The sequence below is a fragment of the Lithobates pipiens genome, unplaced genomic scaffold, assembly GCF_037356315.1.
Source record: "Lithobates pipiens isolate NorthernLeopardFrog02 unplaced genomic scaffold, aLitPip1_a1.2 Scaffold_18, whole genome shotgun sequence".
In the NCBI taxonomy this organism is placed as follows: Eukaryota; Metazoa; Chordata; class Amphibia; order Anura; family Ranidae; genus Lithobates; species Lithobates pipiens.
The window spans coordinates 332559180-332583453 of record NW_027507758.1 but is presented as its reverse complement, the minus strand read 5'-3'; the positions used below and the strand labels follow the sequence as shown (position 1 = coordinate 332583453).

General features: G+C 41.3%; 1 protein-coding gene across 1 annotated transcript in view; it reads right to left on the bottom strand.

Annotated features, from left to right (window-relative positions):
* Positions 1–24274, bottom strand: part of ELOVL4 (ELOVL fatty acid elongase 4) — a 50390-nt gene that overhangs the window by 17160 nt on the left and 8956 nt on the right. The window contains exon 2 of the mRNA XM_077487338.1: positions 333–520. Within this exon, the coding sequence (XP_077343464.1) occupies positions 333–520 (188 nt within the window). The remainder of the gene's footprint in view (positions 1–332; positions 521–24274) is intronic.

Here is a 24274-nt window from a genome sequence, read left to right as displayed (position 1 = left end):
ACCACTAGCAATACTGACCAGTCTTTAGATGCCATGACTGCTAGCAAGGCAGTGGTTCTTCTACAATATAATAAATATATCCTATACAATATAACATGTAAATATTTTTGTATACAGACTTTGCTTTTCTTCATACCATTAATGGAAAACAATGAACAATTTTGTTATGGTATCTAGTTTAGGAGCTATTGACATGCTGGCTAATCTTATAACACATCCAGTTAGTCATAAAAATGCATATAGTTATAAAGAAACGGATAGGAGCACTAGACCTACATGGGGGAAACTTTCGAAGCACTGGTCTTAAAATGTAACACATGAAATAATCTAACCTCTTTAAATACAAAGAAGTTCAGGATAACCATCCCAAAGTTGTAGGCAATCAAGAAGTAGCGTAATTGGAAAGGTTCTCGATTCTTCATGAATCTGGGGCCCAGCCATACAATCAGCAGATAGAGAGTGCTGATTGTCAGTGTTGGCAGTGGAGATTGCATCAGAGGCCATTTTTCAACACGTTTATCTGTTTAGGAGGGAAAAAAAATGCATTAATAAACATTAATTATATCATCAAATTTAAAAAAAAAATAGAATTTTAAGAACTTTGCAATTTGTACCAGTCACTTAGCCCTTGTACACACGGTCGGAGATTCCAACGGAATGTGTCCTATCGGACCGTTTTGTCGGATAATCCGACTGTGTGTGGTCTCCATCGGACTGTTTCCGTCGGACTATCCGACGGACCAAGTTTTCCAACTTGTCCGTAAAATTTTCCGACAAAATGCTCCGATCGGACATACTCCGATCATGTGTAGCCTACTCCGATGGAGTGCCACGCATGCTCAGATCAAATTCCTAGACCAAAGCTATTGGCTACTAGCCTGAACGTAGTCCCGTCGTAACGAAATAACGTCATCACGTTATGTACAATCAGATTTTCCGACAACTTTGTCCGACCACGTGTATGCAACAGTTTCGGACAAAATCCAACGGATTTGGTTGTCAGAATGTCCGACCGTGTGTACAAGGGCTAACAGGTGATTGGTACCAGCTGTGGTAGCATCATGGACGGTTTAAAGTGACTCTTATGGAAAAAAAAATATGGGCACTGCCATTTCTGTTTTTATTTTTGAAGATGAGAGTTGCCTGGCTCTGTCTTCAATACTTTTGAGTAAAGAAAACTGGAACAAGCCCACTGTAAACAAGTGTGAAAAAAGTGTCAGAATTCTTTATCTCTGTATTTGCTCCAGGTCAAGACTTGTAATCATCTGCATAATAGCCACAGAATTGGCATTATCAAAGAAGAAGCCATCATTGGCAGCCCACATACTTTTATCCTAGCAGAGTCCCTTTAAATTTAGAACACATTTGAGCATTGTTTTGGGCCTTATGATTTTTACAATTTTTGTCAATTTCTCAATAGCACATTGCAACTTTAAAGTGTAAAAAGGCAAACCTTTTTATTTTTTTAAACGTTTGATAGAGTGGAGATGAGTCAGAGCACCTATCAACTTTTATTGCTTTGTGAGCCTTCCTTAGGGAGATTCACCCTCTCGATTTGTCTGTTTTATCATAATCATTGAAAATGAAAATCCCAAATTTTGGGTTGACCCAGGAAAAGTAATAAAGGGCAAATCTTCCAATGGACCGGGGGGGGGGGGGGGGGGGCTCAAGGGATTCCCTTAAAGTGGTAGTAAGCTGCTGCAAGAAAATAAAGTCTTGTTATATACACTTAACTTATGACTTACCTTATGTACCATTCCTGATACAGTATGTACATCATATGATTCTTTTCACTACATTAGAAATATTGATTGATTTCTAACCATACGCTGTACATTGGCATCCTTTTCAATAAAACCATTTTGGTTTAAAAAATAAATAAATAAATAAAAAAAAAAAACACAGTAAGTACATGAAACTGTAAATAAGTGATGTATGCTAAAAATCCTTACTGCTTCCTCTATTGTTATACTAAAATCCTCCCACTACAAGGCTGGCTTTACATTATTGCACTGTGGTAACATACAGCAATACATGTGTTTTACCGCGACTTACAGCAATGGGCGTTAAAGCACAATACTTTGCGTGGTACGTTATGGTACCATTCACTTAGAATGGCAAGCCTTTGCACAACTACTCTAGGCAGCCATGCATTTTCCATGCAGTGCACTATTAAGCACATTCCATGCCTAGTCTGCATGTTTTTTTATTGGTTTCCATGTGTTAGCAGCCTATTTAAAATGAACAAGCTATCTTTAGGAGGATCTAAACCATAAATTCTTAACTAGAATTCCCCAGAGGTTCCTTGAGCTGCGACTAATTGACCTCCCTTATGGTGCCTGCAGAGTTCCAGAGCCATCTGCACAATGCCAGTAATATTTTTTAACAATCTGTAATGCCGCGTACACATGATCAGAATTTTGGTCGGAAAAAGCTCTGATGGTTTTTCCAACGGGATTTCGATCAAGCTGTCTTGCAGACACACGGTCACACCAAATTCCAACCGTCAAGAACACGGCGACGTACAACGGGACTAGAAAAAGGAAGTTCAATAGCCAGTTGCCAATAGCTTCCGTCTCGTAGTTGAATCTGAATATCCGTGAGTTTTTATGCATCAGAAATGCATACACATGAACGAACATGAATTTTCGAATAGGAACTTTTTCCGACCGAAAAATTGAGAACATGCTTTCAATCTTTTGCTGGCCAAAATTCAGCCAGCAAAAGTCCAATGGAGCTTACACACGATCGCATTTTCCGACCAAAAGCTCTCATATGTCTTTTGCTGGCCGAATTTCCGATTGTGTGTAGGGTGTAAGGGTTGCATTCTTTCCTCTAGCCACCCATTTAAAGTTTTTTTTTTTTCATTAACCCCCAATTATTTTTATTATGGGTTCCCTCAGACCTGAATTTCAAGGGTTCCTCTCAGGAAAAAAAAATTGAGAAAGGCTGATTTAAATGAAAAAATAAAAATAAAATAAAAATATTCTAGGGAGGTAAAGCTTTTTCCCTTGCTCTTTGTAATCTTGTTCTAGGGTATACTGCCTTTAGCAAATGCAGGGTGCCAGAACAGTGTAACAACAGCATGCAAGAGCAGGAGTTACATCAACAGTAACTGTCAAGTGGCCAAAAAGAGAAAAGACACTGGACCAGGAAGTAGTGGAGGCGAAGATGGCAGTGCCAGAGAAAGCAGCTACAACTGGGATTGTGGTGCTGTCTGCACTGAAGAAGGGAAAATCTAGAGGTAAATGCCACAGTGCGCATTTATGATGTGAATACTTGAACATTACAGCAGGAGCCAGCAATGCCACAATTCCGTTTTCATGCAAAGTAAAGCACAGTAATTTGTACTGTAATAGATTTTTTTAAACTATACTTAAAGCGGTTGTATAGTGTTTTTTTTTTTTTTACTTTTACCTACAGGTAAGCCTATAATAAGGCTTACCTGTAGGTTAAAAAAAAAAGAAAATCTCCTAAACCTGTATGGTTTAGGAGATATTCCCCTTGCAATGAGTCATTGACTGCAGCGGTGCATGCGCACAGGGGATTTTAAGCTGAAAGCCCATTAGACGCCGGACTTTGCCGGAAAGAAATCAATAAGACAATACTGCTTCTCCGGACACTCAGTGCTAGCTCATTATGTCACATACTAGCCCATTATGCCTTTTCCCTTGTAGGTCTAAAAAAATAATAATAATACATCAGCGGGTTTACTCCTGCTTTAATTACGGATATCAGGGGGTGTGTCAGGTCACTTGAGACCAGGTGACAGATGCACTCCATAGGAGTTAAAAGTTCACCGCTAAAGATAGCAGACCCTAGGACTGACTGCTGCAAATAGTACCCAGGGAGGTTCAGGAAGCAGGTCTACTGGATCACTAACACAGATCCCAGTGTGAGCTAGGGCATAGATTCCCCAGGGCGGTGGTGAGGATGGACTGCGCTGCAGTCAGCTTCAGGTGGCAGCCCCTAGGGTCTCACAGCTCATGCTCTCGGTAGACTACAGGAGAAGGAAGCAGCAGACTAGAACAAAAAGGGATAAGGCAGAGGTCAGGGCGACTAGCAGACAAGAACAACAGAATACATGCCAAAGGCAAACAGGGATAGTCAGGGTCAAGAGCAGACTGGAATAGTCAAGAAAAAGCCAAGGTCGGTAACAGAGACAAACGAAGAGCACATGGCAAGCAGGAAACGGGAAGCCAAACACACAATGAATACACAATGGTTGATCAGCACCACTGGCTTGCAGTGCACATGTTAATATAGGGTTCCTCGATAGGGCCTGGGGTGAAGCCATGCTTAGAGGAGAGGTTATAAAAACAGCCAGGTGAGAGTGGCTGGCCTCTTAGTCTGAACATGAGGAGAGGTAAGCTGACAGAGAAATATTACTGTATAACCATGACAGGGTGACAGGGCCCCTGGTGATAGTTTATTCATGTTATGACAGATCTAGGCACCTAATGTCTCTATACTTTCTGCTGGAGAAAAAAAAAAACACCCAAGACACAGAATCCTCATTCACCTCCTTCTCTTCTATTAACTGTTTCAGCAATGACCGTAAACCAGGAGAAGGTGCTAATGACTGACTACTTCCCACTTCCAGGTTCAATTACACTGAGTAGGAGATTAGTTATCCTGAGAGTCATGTTTACTGATCTCCCTATCCTGAACAAAAATGCAGATGATGAGACCGTCAAGAAAGTCCATCTCATCACTGGCAGGATAAGAACAAACAAGGTAGAAGCAATGAGAAGCAGGGGAGCAAGTAGGGTTATGGAAATAGATGTGATTGGCAGCCTGTCAGCCTCTCTCTGATCACAGTTCAAAGACCCAACTTTTAGGACTACCTTTGTGTGTGAGCAACAGCTGCAGCGGCTGTTTAGTTGCTGGCCTCCTCCATACAGTATTTTTATTTTGGGTCCAAAAGTACAACATATTTATTCCCCCTATAGCCAAAGCCTCCAAACTATCAGGTAGGTTCTTCACGTGTACTATACACGCTGTGCAGGAAGTAGCTCTGCAGCCAGTTTCTTTCTTTTTTTGCTGGCTAGCTAGTAAGTGTGCTGGGAAATTTTTTGTTTGTTTGTGCTGTTTAAAACCCTTCCATGTGCACTTTAGTTTACACGCTAGTAATTGTAGTGGCGGTTATCATTTTTGTTTAGGATGCTGAAAATGGTGTAGGGACACAATGGGCAGTTTAAGCTGGGCTTCAAGTGTCTCTCTACTCCTTAAAAGGGGAATGGGCTTCCTCCAAACATACCTGCCCTTATTTTATCCATTGCTGTTATGTGCCAATAAGGATATTGGAGTTCAGTGCACTATATTGTATTTTACCTCCTAGGAAAACAACGAACGTACTGGGGACATTCCACATATGCACATCTGAGGCAACAATGCCAAATCCTAATATATATCTTGGTGTACATTAATTTTGTTAAAGCATAGCACTATGCATGTGCGTTATAAAGCAGAGATATGTAAATTGAAATCCAATCTGACCTCACCGCCAATGAATGCTAAGCAATTACTGTATTTCCTGGCATATAACACGCACCTTTTCACCCTGAAAATTGGGTGCAAATAATGTGTGCGTATTATACGCCGATACTGCAATTTGGGCTGCCTAGGAGGGAACGGAGAGGGGGGTGGGCGGGAAGAGCGTTGTCAGATTACATACAGCAAGAATCTCCTGTTTACTCAGCGGCCTCTGTATTAGGAAGTCCCGTCTCCTAGGCCGCAATTGGACCACTGTTCTGTCTATCAAAGAAGCCGTCCAGGAGGCGGGACTTTGTATTAAAGAGGCCGCCGAGTAAACAGGAGATTCTATCTGTATGTAATCTGATGGCGCTCGTACCGCTCCACTCCCTGTCCCCTCCAAGGCAGCAGTAATCTGAAGTGAGGCTGCAGATGGGCATTGATCAGGCTGCATTCATGGCAATAGTGAGGCTGCATATGGACATTGATGGGAAATTGTGAAGCTGTAGGTGGGCACTGATCAAGCTGCATTGATGGGCAATTGTGAGGCTGCACATGGCATTGATCAGGCTGCAGATGGGCAATGGTGAGGCTGCAGATGGGCAATGGTGAGGCTGCAGAGATGACCCTTATTTTGCTTTATCTTTATTTAAAATTTGAGGTTTTTTTCCTGAAACTTCCCTCCTAAAATGAAGGTGCGTGTTATACGCCGATAAATACGGTAATTCCTCATGGCCCAATAATAGATCCTGGATAGTTGAAAATACCAATGGGCATGGCAGGAATAACAGGAAGATATAAAGCGCATAAACCATTTCCATGACAGTTTTACAATTCAAAGAAAACCCAGTAACTGCCAAAACACGTCACCTAAATGTAGAGGTCGACCGATATATCAGCCAATATTTGCCGTTTTTTAATTAATCGGCATCGGCCGATTGTGCTGATAAAAAGGCCGATTTAGAACAGGGGGACTTGGAAATGACTTCTGTAATAGAAGTCAGTGTAAGTTGCCTGAGTCGTCATAGAAACGACTTGTCTCCTCTCTGGGCAGGCTGCCAAGAAAGGAACAGAAAGATACAATGTTTACACTTGAATGAATGAAGTCATCTCTGTGTGTAGAAGTTCTCAGTTTAACCATTTAAAGACTAAATCTTTTCTGACACTTGTTGCTTACAAGTAAAAGTCCTGTATTTTCTGCCAGAAAATCACTTAGACCCCCCAAAAATTATATATATATATATATATATATATATATATATATATATATATATATATATATATATATATATATATATATATATATATATATATATATATATTTTTTTTTTTAGCAGAGATCCTAGGGAATAAAATAGCGGTTGTTGCAATATTTTATGTCACACGGCATTTGCACAGAGGTCTTTCAAATGCATTTTTTTGGGAAAAAAATACACTATTTAAAAAAAAAATAAAAAAATTTAAAACAGTAAAGTTAGCCCATTTTTTTTTCGTCCAAAAGTTTTGACTACCTGTTTTTATTTAATATATAGTTTTTTTTTTAAATCTAAATCATACATACAAGTAAACCGATTGGAGGTTTGTTTTGTTTAATAAATGTTTAAATGTAAGAAATTTTCTGCATCACTTATGAAGGCCGCTTTCACACTGGAGCGGGCAGGCGTTGATGGTAAAACGCTGCAAGTTTTAGCGGCTCTTTACCATCATTTTAGCGGCGCTATTTGGCTGCTAGTGGGGCACATAAAACCCAGCTAGCGGCCGAGGAAGAGGTTAAATGCGCCCGTGAAGCATCGCTGCCAAATCGCATTGCATGCGCTTCGGCAGTGGTGCCCATTCATATCAATGGGCAGGAGTGGTGGAGGAGCGGTATACACCACTCCAAACGTGCAGCTTGCAGGACTTTTTTTAAGATCCTGCCAGCGCATCGCCTTAGTACCCGTTCACACTACCGCGACTTGTCAGGCGACTTAGTCGCCTGACAAGTCGCGCTCCGTTCTGTACTATGGAACCGTTCTAATAGGAGCGACTCAAGTCGCTCAGACTTAGAAAAAGGTTCCTGTACTATTTTTGGGGCGACTTCAGGCGACTTGCATTGACTTCTATACAGTCGTCGTTTTGCAAGTCGCTGCTGAAGTCGTGTGCAGATCGCGTCTGTGAGTCGCGCTGCAAGTCGTGTCGCCCCTGTGTGAATGGGCACTCAGTGTGAAAGCACTCTGTCTTTCACACAGACTGCAGGGGAGCCGTTTTGCAGGCACTTTACAGGCGCTATTTTTAGCCCAAAAGCGCCTGAAAAATGTCCCAGTGGGAAAGGTGTGTTAGATTTTATGAGATCAAGGGGGATTAAAAAAATAAAATAAAATAAAATCAGCCTAACATATCGGCCCAAAAAAAAAAAAAAAATCGGCATCATATATCGGCTATCGGCTTGCCATGATTTCTAAATATCGGCATCGGCCAGAGAAAAACCCATATCGGTCGACCTCTACCTAAATGTCTAAGTGCACTAAACCACTGTATAATATTACAACCCACATGTATATGTAAGGTAATTCCTTCCCATTTGCACTGGTTGGGATAATATTAAGTTGCATACATATTTCTAAAGCTCCACTTACCCAATGATATGGCTCAAATGCTTAGCAAATGCAAAGTACAAAGACGTCAAAAGCATGCATATGGCAACATAGGATTGCTATAAAATAGTAAATGACATGTACCAAAAGTACCCAATCATCATTAATCACTTGCCGACCGGCTCACGCTGATACCTGTCGGCAAAGTGGCACAGGTGCACAAACGTCATACCCGTACATCATTGTGTCATCAGCGGCAAGCGGGCGTGTGCCCGCAGACTCTGTCTGCTGGTGGCCCGCGATTGTGACATGGAGAGGCAGAACGGGGAGATGTAAACAAGGCATTTCCCTGTTCTGCCAAGCAACATGACAGGGAATCTACTGCTCCCAGTGATCTGTCATGTTCTAGGTAGCCCATCCCCCCTACAGTTAGAACATGCTGAGGGAACACACTTAACCCCTTGATCGCCCCCCTTATGTTTAACCCCTTCCCTGCCAGTGACATTTACACAGTAATCAGTCCATTTTTATAGCACTCATTGCTGTATAAATGCCAATGGTCCCAAAATAGTTTGAAAAGTGTCTGATCTGTCCAATGCAATGTTGCAGTCACGATAAAAATTGCAGATCGCCGCCATTACTAATAAAAAAAAAATAATAATAATAAAAATGCCATAAATCTATCCCCTATTTTGTAGATGCAATAACTTTTGCGCAAACCAATCAATATACACTTGTTGCAGGGTTTTTTTTGTTTCTTTTTTAACCCAAAAAAAGTAGAATACATATTGGCCTAAACTGAGGAAGAACATTTTTTTATATATTTTTTGGGGATATTTATTATAGCAAAAAGTAAAAAATATTGCGTTTTTTAAAAATGTACGCTTTTTTTGTTTATAGCGCAAAAAATAAAAGCCACAGAGGTGATCAAATACCACCAAAAGAAAGCTTTATTTGTGGGAAACAAAAAGCGAGTCAGTTAAAGCGAAGCAATGCAGAATAGCAAAAAAAAAAGGGCTTGGTCAGGAAGGGGTTAAATCTTTCTGGGGCTGAAGTTGTTAACAGATACAAGGAAAGAGAAAACACAGGGAAGTGCACAATCTAGCACAGTTAAACAGTTTTTATAAACTGAATAAAATAAAATTCAAATGAACTGCACTCACAGGGACATTATATGTAGCACAAGCAATCCGTTACTTGTTCTACACAGTTTAATTGTAAAGGTTTTGATATTGGAATCCTGAAAGACCTTCTGACCATGAATGATGAATCTGAAATTCCCCACTTTTTTTTTTCTTTCTTGGCAACAATATGTGCCTTAAATATTTGGAAATGTAGGCATGTCTCTAATCTGAGTGTTTAGGGATTTTAGTTTACTTGGTGCAACAATATTCTTAATATTTCTGGCCATCCTAAATACTAATATTAGTTTTTTGGCAACACTCTGATTTATTGTCTTGTATCAGAATTGGCCAGTGTTTATTAACAATTCTATTGATTGCTCTATGTTGGGCTTTATATCCAGTGAAATAGTGTTTTGTTTTTGTTTTTTGTTTTTTTTACAGTAGCCAGGGAAGCGTTATCTATGTAAGGGGCAATAAACTGTAACACTAGCTGCAATGTCAGATACAGGGTCATCAACACAGTCAGTGTTGAATGGGAATACCTCCTGCAGTGCTTTTGTGCTTTGCCAATGGGAAGCTTTCCCCATCATCAGAAAAATGATCAATGCCTATGACTGACTTAAAGCAGGGTTCCACCCAAAAGTGCAACTTCCACTTTAAGGCCTCCTCCCTGGCTCCCGTTTTGTGTAACTGATGTTTTGGGGAGGAGGGGGGAACAAGTGCCAGATTTTAGGTACCTGCTCCCACTTGTGGTCTGGTCGCATTAGGAAGTGGAAGTTCTCCCTCCCCAAAGTCTTCTGGGACATATGGCAGGTCCTAGAAGCCTTCGGGACCAGTCACAGAGTGCAGAGCCACTCGCGTTTTGTAGCTGCTGACTTTTAACAAACAAAAATATGACTGGAACTCTGCTTTAAGTCACATCACAACAAGTCCAATTAACTGTTCTTCCCCCCTTTACTAACAACAGGGGCAGAAGATACGAGCAGTAAGCTTCTCTTGGTTGGCTTTGGTCAGCTCCCACTATCTCATGTTCCTTTGCCTGTGCAGACTACTTTTTATAAGCCAACATATATTTATTACAAAAAAAGCTTATGATTGATTTTTATATACAACTTGACTCAGCATTATCGGACCAATTGTTAAAATTTCTCATATATATATTTTTTTTTATTTACCTTTTTTTTTTTTCCCGTTTGCCTTTTATACAGATTCAGGTTGTACCTGTTTGGAGTGATGTATCGCCACACATAGTGTTCACGCCAGTCACTCATGTGTACTCAGCACGGCCAAGAGTTTTCCCTTTTGGAGACTCTTTGGGGAGTAGCTGTTTGCCTCACCATTTGTCAACCTCCATTCCCATTTGCACCCAGGATGACTTCCGTTTTAAACCTCCATTTCATACACAGACAGGGCTATGGACGGGACGTTCCTGGAGAGGCTGATGGTGGAGCACATTCATTGAGAGTAAGCCATTAGGGTAACCCTGTGATTTAATGCCTCTGGGCCTTTGATTTATATGCATTATGCATGTCGGAGTGTAGACATATACTTTCCTAATATATACTTTTTTTTGTCTTGCTTATCTCCTTTTTCTTCTTTTGGTGCCCCATTTGTTGGTAATGTTGACATCAATCAGCCATTTTCTCACTCAACCGGTCTACGGTTTTCTGTGCCCTCCACGTCCCAACCAACCTCTCTGCCTGTAATTCATGTCACTGCTCCATATAGGCATGTCCAATCATCCTAGTTGGGGTTTAGTAATGAGGGGTGCAGTTTTTATATCTTTCCCCCTTTTTTAAATATTTGTTTTACTTCATTATATTTGCTTTTTTCTTCCAGATTTTCCGTTTGTTGGGCCTCAGTACACATGGTGTGTTCTGCTGTATCTGGGTCTCCAGATTTCAACTGGTTTTGGTGTGATTGGAGAATTTATCCCCTTACAACATTTAGTCTTTTCTCCCATTCATATCAATTCTAAATTGAAGCAACAATTATGTGGACAGGATGTGCAGGGGACTCTATGTGACGGTGTCATTCCTTTTTTTAATTAACGTGGATACTCAGATGTGTATGCAAAATGACTATGTTGTAAGTTTTGAATACCCGCAGTATTCTGTATATCAGTGGTCATCAACCCTGTCCTTAGGGCCCAATAACAGGCCAGGTTTGCAAGATAACTGAAATACATCACAAGTGATATCTTTTGCTGCTCAGAGATTGCAGTATTCTAGTCGGCATCTCCCCAAAGTAATACATAAAACCTGGCCTGTTAGCGAGGACAGGGTTGATGACCACTGCTCTATATGATTATCTAGCAATACTTGTTAGAGTTTAACCATTGCTGATCATTATGCATTTGAATTCTATAGATATTAAATTTCCTGTGAAAATCCCTGATGAAGGGGATAGTATTCATCTCAGAAACGCGTTGGGTTCAGGAAGCTATATCTTTTTTTTTTTTTTTGCATATATTGTATCCACGGTTATATGCAATATTTTATACGTGTTCTTCAATAAATACTTTATATTTTTCTAATATTGTTTGATCGTGTGGTAGTGCCTTTAAAGTCCCACTGCTAGGGTTTTTTTCTCTGTTTCTTTTTGCAAACAGAACTAAAAAATTATTACCAGTCAGTTAATAGGAACAAACTAGCTGTAAAAAGACAGGGTTTTATTAAACATTCCCCAGGGCTTTTTTAACCATGATGACAACTGATATTCAGAGATCAAAATGCTAGAAGTAATAAGAAAATAAGCAGCGACACGGACAATACACTTAAATGGTTTAGTCACATCAGTATTATGAGAGGATACAGCTTTGCGGCCTGTAGATTAGTTTCACTTGATCACGCTCTTCTTAGCTACAAAATAAATCGTAGAAAATAGTTCTGTGAATGAAAGATAGCACCGCATGCATGACAGCAGTGACCAGATAGCTGTCATTTTGTATACTATCAGAAATGCAGTATAGTGCTAAGCTAGGCCCAGGTTCAGATGGCTTACATCCCTGTGACTGAACCACAATCTCACACATCCCCTAGTCATCAGGGGTTCCCTAAGGCATGTGATTAATGCTTTAATCAGCAAAAAGTGCTCAGATGCACACAAAACCTGATGCAAGGATTTCAAGAGAGGGGGTGGGCGATAGATTTATTACTAGCAGACAGCCTAATTTTCTTTAACTGTGATCACAGCATTAGCCAACACAAAAAATACCATGGCATATATAGAACAATGAAAATCAAACTAACGTGCATGAAAACTCTGTTTCACTAGATTTTTTTTTTTTTCAGCACTGTGCCCTTTTTTTCTCTCTACACTTTGAAATCATAGGATTCCATTTCAAATATTCAATACATGGGAAAAACACTGGGATTTTAAGATTATATTTATGGAGTGTAATGTGTACACAGGGGAACCGAAACTGCAGAATCACGTGACCGCACTGGAGCATAAGTATACAGGTCTTTGTTACACATTGGGGAAGGAAAACATGTAAGAATAGCTAGTGTTAGGATTTAATCTCACTTAAATTAAGGGTTAATAACGGGTTAAATATAGTTACATAGTTGGCAAGATTGAAAAAAGACACAAGTGTGTGATTATATGTCAGTATTACATTGTATATCCTTGTATATTGTGGTCATTAAGGTGCTCATTTAATAGTTTTTTTTTTTTTTTTAACTATCGATGCTCCCCACTGAGACCACCGCCTGTGGAAGGGAATTTCACATCCTTGCCACTCTTACAGTAAAGAACCCTCTACACAGTTTAAGGTTAAACCTCGTTTCTTCTAATTTTAGTGAGTGGCCACGTGTCTTATTAAGCTCCCTTTCGCAAAAAAGTTTTATCCCTATTGTGGGGTCTCCAGTATGGTATTTGTACATTGAAATCATATCCCCTCTCAAGCGTCTTTTCTCCAGAGAGAATAAGTTCAGTGCTCGCAACCTTTCTTCATAACCAATATACTCCAGCCCTGTTTTTTGAAATTATCGATGCTCCCTGCTAAAACCACTGCTTGAGGAAGAGAATTCCACATCATAACCACTCAGTAAAGAACTCTACGCGGTTTAAGTTTAAACCGATTCTCTTCTAATTTTAGTGAATGGCCACTTGTCTTTTTAAGTTCCCTTGCACGGAAATGTGTTTTCCCTATGCTAGGATCCCCTGTACAGTATGTGTACATTGAAATCATATCCCCTCTCAAGCGTCTCTTCTCCAGAGAGAAGAAGTTCAATGCTTGTAGCCTTTCCCCATAGCGGAGATCCTCCAGTCCCTTTATTTGCTTTGTTGCCCTTCTCTGGACCCTCTCCAGTTCCAGAACAGCCCTCCTGAGGACTGATGGCACACTCCAGGTGCGGCCGGACCAGAGTCATGTAGAGTGGGAGAATTATCATTTTATCTCTGGAGGTAATCCCCTTTCTAATGCATGCCAATATTCTGTTGGTTTTACTTGCAGCAGCTTGGCATTGCACGTCATTGCTGAGCCTATCATCTACTATCCCCAGGTCCTTTCCCATCCTAGATTCTGCCAATGGTTCTCCCCATAGCGAGTAAATTGCATTCATATTTTTGGCACCCAAATGCATTATTTTACATTTTTCAACATTAAACCTCATTTTCCATGTAGTTGACCCCCCATTAATTTGTTTAGTTCTTCTTGCAAGGTTTCCACATCCTGCAGAGAAGTTATTGCCTTTCTTAGCTTTGTATTGTTCACAAATACAGAGAACTGTTCATCCCATCCTACAGGACATTTATGAATAAATTAAATAGGACTGGTCCCAGGACAGAACCCTGGGGGACCCCACTTTCCATACCGGACCATTCCGAGTATACCCCATTTATCACCACCCTCTGAACTCGCCCCCCGTAGTCAGTTTTCAATCAATCAATGTACTCACCCTATGGTCCATGCCAACATACCTTAGTTTGTACATTAAACATTTATGGGGAACTGTATCAAATGCCTTTGCAAAATCCAAATATGAATATATTTATTTAAAAACAATTGCAATAATTTAATGTAAAATCTGACAGGCTGTTTGTACCCAAGTTGATTGATCAAGTTGAACGTCGTTTGGAGTGAAGAGGCCAAAATTTAGCTTTTTAGCCACAACCATAAATGCTACATTTGGAAAAGAGTCAACAAGGCCTATGATGAAAAGGTACACCATTCCTACTGTGAAACAGGCACAGGAAATTTGGTCAAGATTAACCACTTTCAGACCGGACCAATTTGCTGGTCAAAGACCAGACCACTTTTTGCGATTCGGCACTGCGTCGCTTTAACTGACAATTGCGCGGTCATGCGACATGGCTCCCAAACAAAATTGACGTCCTTTTTTTCCCACAAATAGAGCTTTCTTTTGGTGGTATTTGTTCACCCCTGCGGTTTTTATTTTTTGCGCTATAAACAAAAATAGAGCGACAATTTTGAAAAAAACGCATTCTTTTTTACTTTTTGTTATAATAAATATCCCCCAAAAATATATAAAAAAATAATTTTCCCTCAGTTTAGGCCGATACGTATTATTCTACATATTTTTGGTAAAAAAAAAAAAAAAAAATCGCAATAAGCGATTATTGATTGGTTTGCGCAAAAGTTATAGCGTTTACAAAATAGGGATAGTTTTATATCATTTTTATTAATAATTTTTTATTATTTTTTTTTTTACTAGTAATGGTGGCGATTAGCGATTTTTATTGTGACTGCGACATTGTGGGGGACCCATCGGACATTTTTGACACATTTTTGGGACCATTGTCATTTATACAGTAATCACTGCTACAGTGGTGTGAAAAAGTGTTTGCCCCCTTCCTCATTTCCTGTTCCTTTGCATGTTTGTCACACTTAAGTGTTTCGGAACATCAAACCAATTTAAACAATAGTCAAGGACAACACAAGTAAACACAAAATGCAATTTGTAAATGAAGGTGTTTATTATTAAAGGTGAAAAAAAATCCAAACCATCATGGCCCTGTGTGAAAAAGTGATTGCCCCCTAAACCTAATAACTGGTTGGGCCACCCTTAGCAGCAACAACTGCAACCAAGCGTTTGCGATAACGTGCAATGAGGCTTTTACAGCGTCCTGGAGGAATTTTGGCCCACTCATCTTTGCAGAATTGTCCTAATTCAGTTACATTAGAGGGTTTTCGAGCATGAACGGCCTTTTTAAGGTCATACCACAACATCTCAATAGGATTCAGGTCAGGACTTTGGCTAGGCCACTCCAAAGTCTTCATTTTGTTTTTCTTCAGCCATTCGGTGGTGGACTTGCTGGTGTGTTTAGGATCATTGTCCTGCTGCAGAACCCAAGTTCGTTTCAGCTTGAGTACACGAACAGATGGTCGGACATTCTCCTTCAGGATCTCTTGGTAGACAGCAGAATTCATAGTTCCTTTTATCACGGCAAGTCTTCCAGGTCCTGAAGCAGCAAAACAGCCCCAGACCATCACACTACCACCACCATATTTTACTGTTGGTATAATGTTCTTTTTATGAAATGCAGTGTTCCTTCTACGCCAGATATACTTGGACACACACCTTCCAAAGAGTTCCACTTTTGTCTCATCGGTCCACAGAATGTTGTCCCAAAAGTCTTGGGGATCATCAAGATGTGTTGTGGAGAAATTGAGACGAGCTTTGATGTTCTTTTTGCTCAGCAGTGGTTTTCTCCTTGGAACTCTGCCATGCAGGCCATTTTTGCCCAGTCTTTTCCTGATGGTGGAGGCATGAACGCTGACCTTAACTGAGGCAAGTGAGGCCTGCAGTTCCTTGGACGTTGTTGTGGGGTCTTTTGTGACCTCTTGGATGAGTCGTCGCTGCGCTCTTGGGGTAATTTTGGGCGGCCGGCCACTCCTGGGAAGGTTCACCACTGTTCCATGTCTTCGCCATTTGTGGATAATGGCTCTCACTGTGGTTCGCTGGATTCCCAAAGCTTTGGAAATGGCTTTATAACCCTTTCCAGACTGATAGATCTCAATTACTTTCTTTCTCAATTGTTCCTGAATTTCTTTGGGTCTCGGCATGATGTGTAGCTTTAAGGCCGGGTTCACACCGCTGCGATGCGGGAACGCCGCGAATCCGCGGCGTTTTCCCGCATCGCATTACTCCCGCCGGCAGTTCACACTGCCCTATGCGGACGGCTGGGAGTGTCAATGATATGTTAATGAAACCCCCAGATCCGTCCGCATATCGCAGTGCGATCTGCCGACTCGCACAGGAATCGGATCGCATGGTGTGAACCCCCATGCGATCCGATTCTGTTGCGGACCAAAAAAAGGGTCCCGTGCGAGTTTGCTGCGGGAGCGATGCAAATTCCGCCATACTATCTGTATGGCTGAACTCGCATCGCTACGGAGATCGGATGTGATTAGCGGTGCGAATCACATCCGGATCTCCCCCCGCAGCAGTGTAAACCCAGCCTTAAGGATTTTCTGGTGGACCTTACTGTGTCAAGCAGCTCCTATTTAAGTGATGCCTTGATTGTGAACAAGTGTGGCAATAATCAGGCCTGGGTGTGGCTAGAGAAATTGAACTCAGGTGTGGACAACCACAGTTATAGTATGTTTTAACAAGGGGGGCAATCACTTTTTCACACAGGGCCATGATGGTTTGGATTTTTTTTTCACCTTTAATAATAAACACCTTCATTTACAAATTGCATTTTGTGTTTACTTGTGTTGTCCTTGACTATTGTTTAAATTGGTTTGATGTTCCGAAACACTTAAGTGTGACAAACATGCAAAGGAACAGGAAATGAGGAAGGGGCAAACACTTTTATATATATATATTGTATATAAATGCAGTGATTCCTGTGTAAATGACACTGGCAGTGAAGGGGTTAACCAGGGGGTGGCAGTGTAGGGGTTAAGTGTTCCTAGGGGTGTGTTACTAACTGTGGGGGGTTGGGCTTTCATTTAGTGAACACTGATCTCTGCTCCAATCACATGGAGCAGAGATCAGCGTCACTAGTTGCTAGGCAGAATGGAGAAATGCTGTTTACTCGGCATTTGCTCCATTCGGCCGCTCCGTGAGACGATCGCGGGGATGCCCGCGACCGGACTCACGGGGGTCCCGACCAGCGCGGGAGCACGCCGCCGCCGGCGCGCTCCTGATGGCAGGGCGGCATTGAATATTGGACGTACCTGTACGCCAATATGCCTGCCCGTGCCATTCTATCGACGTACATCGTCGTGCGCTGGTCGGGAAGTGGTTAATGCAGTATGTTATCAAAAAATACCACAGGAACATTTGCATTTATCAGCCAAGAAGCTGCGCATGGGACGAATTTGGACATTCCAACATGACAATGAACCAAGACACAAGGCCAAGTCGATGTGTCATTGGATACAGCAGAATAAAGCGAAGGTTCTGGAGTGGTCAATATCATTGAACCACTCTTGGGGAGATCTCAAACGTGCAATTCATGCAAGACAGCCCAAGAATTTACAGGAACTTTTTTGCTAAGAGGAATGGGCAGCTTTACCATCTGAGAAGATAAAGAGCCTCATCCAAAAATACTACAAAAGACTTCAAGCTGTAATTGATGTTAAAGGGGGCAATAAGTGGTATTAAGAACTGGCATATGTAAACTTTTGATCAGGGTCATTTGGGTAGTTTTTTTTATTCTGATTTAAAAAAAAAAAAAAAAGAGTAAACACAGTTGATTGATAATAAATTACTTCAGTCAAACACTAACCATGAGTGAAAGAAATTTTTTTGCATTCATATTCTCTGGATAATGGCCAAGAAATCATAAATTCTGGCAGGGTATGTAAACTTATGAGCACAACTGTATTTATAAAAAAAAAAAAATTATAATATATATATATATTTTTTTCTTTATTGTAGAGGCGGACAACCATACATACTTGTAGGGATATAGGCCCAGGTACAGACCATGAAAAAAATATGAAGCAGACAGTAGGTGCACTAGGCAGGGCTTGCAACAGAAGGAATTTTCCAAATGTCCGCTCCTCCTGTTGTAAGTCCTGCTTTATGTTTTATAGTGTGTGTGTGGTAAATTAATACTGATGAGACCAGTATCACAAGGTTGTAACAGTTTTGGTTTGTGGGTGTGGTTTTAGTTGCTGTACACATAAATATGCACATACAATTTTTATTAAGAATAAATGATTTTCTAGGATACTGTATCCATACCATTAAAACACATCTGTGCATGTGGTCAAGAAGCAGCAACTTTCTTTTACCATCTACAGCACAATACAGCAATCTACATTCTCCAAGGTCCATAAGTTAAGCAAAATCAATACGCATTTCTCTTATTGCTTGTGGTAAAAGGCAAGATTTGATTTCCCACAGGAAATCTTTGTGATGACATTATCTGTGACCTAAAGGAACATTTTCAGGTCTTAACATACCAATCTAAAGTGTCCCCAACTGCTTCAAATGATGGCTTTCCTGCAGGCACAGCTTATGAGAGTAATGTTTATCACTACAGCATTAGAAAAATATTTGTGTTGTTATAACCCACTTGCTTGCACACAGTAATGATGTATGGACATCAGATTCCTGGCTGAAAATTCCTGCGTAAAAAACAAGGATGGGCTGTGTAATAAATGCATGTATACATACGTTTGTACATGTATGCATACACGTGGAAATAGTTTTAGATGGTCTTGGATTGTGTCATACGTGTGTATTTGCGCACAAATGTGTGTAAAATACTGTCCACTAATGCAGATTTTTGTAAAAAAAAATACGGAACTATACACAGTGCAAGTTCATGTGCCTGTCTGTACAGGCCCAATAAAAAAATTGGCTCCATTTTAAGGTGTCCATGTGCAAGAGGCCTAAGACATTTCAATTAAATGCGTTAAAAATCCACTAATGCCTCATACACACGATCAAACAATCTGGTGGAAAAGTCCGGCGGACATCCCCGTGTGTGGGCTCCGGCTGACTTTTTTTACCCAAAAGTCCGGCGGACTAAGAAAGTATTTTTGCACTCCAATCTGTCCGCCAGACTCGCTTTTCGGCAGACAATACGGCCGTGTGTGTGCCAGTCCGCCGTACTTTTGAAATGAACGGACTTTTCCCGCCCGGAGAAAAGTCCGCTCATTTTGAGCGTGTCTCCAGGTAGCCGGGGCCAACGAAGAAGGCGTCGCTGGCCCTGTCACCTGGTATGCACATAAAGGGGAATACCTACGCCGAGAAATCGGCATGGGGGTCCCCCCTAGGTCCATATTAGACTCTTATCCGAGCACGCTACCTGGCCGCCAGGAAATGGGGTGGGGGGACGAGCGAGCCAGGGTTGTCGGGAAGAAGCCCTTGTCCTCATCAACATGGGGACAAGGTGATTTGGGGTGGGGGGGCCGCGCGGCCACCCCTTCCCCAAGGCACCCCCCCATGTTGAGGGCACGCGGCCTGGTACGGCCCGGGGGGAGGGGCGTTTGCTCGCCCCCACCCCCTTTCCTGGCCGGCCGGGTAGCGCGTTCGGATAAGGGTCTGATATGGACCTAGGGGGGACCCCCACGCCGATCTTTCAGCGTAGGGAGTCCATACCAGGTGACGAGGCCAGCAACACCTCCTTCACTGGCCCCGGCATCCTGGAGACGCGCTCAAAATTAGCAGACTTTCCTCCACGTGTGTGGCAGAGTCCGTTAATTTCAAAAGTACGGCGGACTTAGTACTCCATATTAGTCTGCCGCAAAAGTGCCTTGCGTGGGCAGGTAGCTCGTTCGTAAAGTCCAGCGGAAAGTCCGCCAGACTAAGTCCGCAGAATAGTCTGCTACGTGTGTACGCGGCATTAGGCTGCATTCACATCTAGAGGCTTACTCCAACAGAAGAAAAGAAAAACAAAAAAAAAAAAATTGCCCTGATCTATGCTAGATACACATATTGTGCCTACAGAAATGGAAATGCACAGGACACAGAAATAGGAAATCTAATCACAAATTAGGGTGTATATAAATCAATGATTTAAAAAAAATTGTTTAAATCAGATTTTCTTTTTTTTATCAAATTTATTTTAATAAAATGCTTTTGGGGTAAAATCTATCTAAAGATAGCATGATGCTGTATATTCTGCAATATTTACATTTTTGGTAAACTCATTCAAATGAATCCAAACTTTTCAAGCTGAGATAACATGCACTCACACAATGGCACAGTAACCATGAGATAAAATAAACTTTTGGAATATTCCTTTATCCCACTGTTTTGCAAATTTATGTACACTACAAACTGTATGATTGAATTTGTTCTGATATCACTGTTTTACTAACATGACAGCTTATTATTCTAAATAGGAAATCTTCATTTTGTTTGCAAGTATTAAATATTCCAACTACCAGCAAGAATGAGTCCTTACATTTAAAGAGCACCTGTCATTTCAGATCCATCATGGCAGCGCCTGTTAGCGGGCATCCACTCACCTGCTGCCACCACGTCCCTCACCTTGTTGCGTCACTGCCGCATCACCAGCCATCCCATTAAAGTGAATGGGACTGTCGGTGAGTCAACTGCGGGTCATAGGAGGAGCCGCTGTGGGACAAGAGAAGACAGTTGCTCTTTAAAAATGATGATTTAATGCGAGTTGATTTAAATCAAGCCTTTTTACTAGGGATTTAAATCAAATCCACCCTGTCACAAATACTTCATTTTCAAATGACTGCTACATAGAATTGCATAGCCATTTTATTTTTATGGTAAACTGCACAACAGGAGAGAAAGTCCTGACTAACTATGCCTGTCAAAATGGCCTGGAATTTGGCCATACAAAAAAAAAAAAAAGACATTAGAGTCGGTTGCACCAGCTTATTTTATGACAGGGTCTTTTTAAGGAGAGGTTGATTTTATTGAAAACCATATGTCCTAAATCAGCGGTATCCAAACTTCCTAAACAAAGGGCCAGTTGACTGTCCTTCAGACTATAAAGGGGCCAGCGGGAGTAGAACGTGTTCTGGCATCCAGTGAGAGGAATTGTGCCCCATCGTTGGTGTCAGTGAGAGGAATTGTGCCCTTTAGATGGTGTCAGTGGATGGAATAGTGCCCCAAGCCAAATAAAGGCAGGCAAAAGGGTGCATCTGGCCCTCACACCACATTTTGGAGATTGCTGTACTAAATGATTAGTAGATCCAGAGAATACGAAGGTATGTGAAAAACTCAACACATTCTGTAAAAATCAAGCTTGGGCACCATCAATGACCAAATGAAGAGTGGAAAGTAAAGGAAAGGGCAGAACAGAGCATGACCTTCACAGAAGATTTGCATATTTTATCAATGTACGTGTCTGGATCTTCTGAACATGAGGATTGGTCTAAAGACAGATCAAGGAGAAGAGGCATAGGGGACTTCACATTTTGTAGTCAGAAGACCATTGGCAGCTTTAATAAGGGCAATTTCGGTGCAAGGGTTAGGATACAATCCGGACTGAAGTTAAAAAAAAGGAATCAGCAATCTGCCAGAATTAAATACAGTAGGGTTGATTCACGAACACTGGAGAGTGCAAAATCTGGTGCAGCTTTGCAAAGAAACTAATCAGCTTCCATTTTTTTTTTTGAACAAGCTGAAATTAGAAGCCGATTGCACCAGATTTTGTACTCTCCAGTTTTTGTAAATCAAACTCAGTATGTTATTTTATGACTCTGGATGAGTAAAGGAAAGCTAGACAATGTGGTAACTTTAACCAGTTCCTGATCGGCGCACGACGATGTACGTCGGCAGAATGGCATGGGCAGGCATATTGGCGTACCTGCCATCACGCGTGTGCCACCAGTGGTGCGCTCGCGTGCCGGTCGGGACCCCTGTGAGTTCGGTCGCTGGTCCCACGGACTCGATTGCTGCGGGGATACCCGCGATCGTCTCACAGGGCGGCTGAACGGGGAGATGCCGTTGTAAACAGCATCTCCCCGTTCTGCCTAGCAACAAGCGACGCTGATCTCTTCTCCATGTGATTGGAGCAGAGATCAGTGTTCACTAACACAAAGCCCAGCCCCCCACAGTTAGTAACACACCCCTAGGAACACTTAACCCCTACATTGCCCCTAGTGGTTAACCCCTTAACTGACAGTGTCATTTACACAGGAATCAGTGCATTTGTATAGCAGTGATTGCTGTATAAATGACAATGGTCCCAAAAATGTGTCAAGAATGTCAGATGTGTCCGCCAAAATGTCGCAGTCACAATAAAAAAAAAAATCGTTGATCGCCGCCATTACTAGTAAAAAAAAAATTATTAATAAAAATGCCATAAAACTATCCCCTATTTTGTATACGCTATAACTTTTGGGCAAACCAATCAATAATCGCTTATTGCAATTTTTTTTACCAAAAATATGTAGAAAAATACATATCGGCCTAAACTGAGGGAAAATTATTTTTTTATATATTTTTGGGGGATATTTATTATAACAAAAAGTAAGAAATAATGCGTTTTTCTTTCACAATTGTCGTTCTATTTTTGTTTATAGCACAAAAAATACAAAACGCAGGGGTGATCAAATACCACCAAAAGAAAGCTCTATTTATGTGAAAAAAAGGACGTCAATTTTGTTTGGGAGTCATGTCGCACGACCGCGCAATTGTCAGTTAAAGCAAAGCAGTGCCGAATCGCAAAAAGTGGTCTGGTCTTAAGCCAGCAAAATGGTCCGGTCTGAAAGTGGTTAAAAAGCCAACAGGTTTTTTTTTTTTTTTTTTTTTTTTTTTTAGTTTTGGAGTTATTTTAACAAAATGCAAGTGCCTCTAAGCACATAGTTTTAGGTAAAGCCCTCCACCTTGCATCCAATCGTCATCTCGCATCACACGTACCAGCAACTACTATTCAATCAATTCCAATTGACCTTCAGCTGACTTCCCTCATCCTAGGCTTGTTCTGGTCCTCCTACAGAGGCTTGTGCCATAAAAAATAAAGTTCCATTGTTAACCATTGTGAAGCAGTACAGGTTTTCTACCTCCGATTTGTAAACAGTATACTGTGTACTTTGCTTGTGGCCATGCTGAGAACAACCCAACTAAAGTAAGGTTTAAATGATGCTAAAAATGGCTGCCTAAACAAATTCTCAGGGGTCTATTGATAAATGTTTCCACACAAAATATATACAACATTGACAAGGATTCAATTTTTTTCTTAAATTGAATCAAACTATAAAAATGTGCAACTGTTGGGTGAAAGTTGTGGGACTCTTGTGTGAAAACATTTATAAACAGACCCCCTAAGGGATTACCTACGAGTCTGTGCTACGTTTGTAGACAACACAAATTTTCAGGTCAGGACATGCAGCATTTTCAGTGAAAACCTACAACTTTGTGGTAAGTGCAAGTTCAGCTGAACTCGCACGGCTTCATTCCCGCAGCTCAGTGTGAACCTGGGCTTATGCCCCGTACACACAATCGGAAATTCCGCCAGCAAAAGTCCGATGAGAGCTTTTGGTCGGAAAATGCAATCATATGTATGCTCCATCGGACTTTTGGAATTCCCGCCAGCAAAAAATTGAAAGCAGATTCTCTATTTTTCTGACAGAAAAAGTTCTGATCAGAAATTCCGATCGCCTGTGGCAATTTGATGTGCAAAAATCCAGGAAACAATTCCACGCATGCTCGGAAGCATTGAACTTAATTTTCTCGGCTCTTTGTAGTGTTGTACGTCACCGCGTTCTTGACGGTCAAAAGTTCAGAGAACTTTTGTGTGACCGTGTATATGCAAGCCAAGCTTGAGCGGATTTCTGTCGGAAAAAAACATCCAAGATTTTTCCGACAAACACTCCGATCGCGTGTACGCGGCATCAGTTATACTTTAAAGTTTCTGCCTGCAAGTGATAGAAGTGCAAGTGACAAATGGACTGACACAGCAGACTGTTTCCATTTAAATACAATACAAGTGCTTAGCTGAGTTCTTGTGCATATTGAGTCATTGGGGTTGATTTACTAAGACCCCTTTTACACTGGGGCCGGGGCCGCTTTAGCGTTGAAGCGCCGCTCGTTTTAGCGGTGCTTTAGTGCTGTTTAAGAGGTGCTTTTCGGCCACTAGTGGGGTGCTTTTAAAGGGGTTAAAAACTCAGTTTTTAATCCCTTAAGGTGCTTTTGAGGTGCTTTGAAAGTGCTGCTCATTCATTTCATTGTATACAGTGATCCC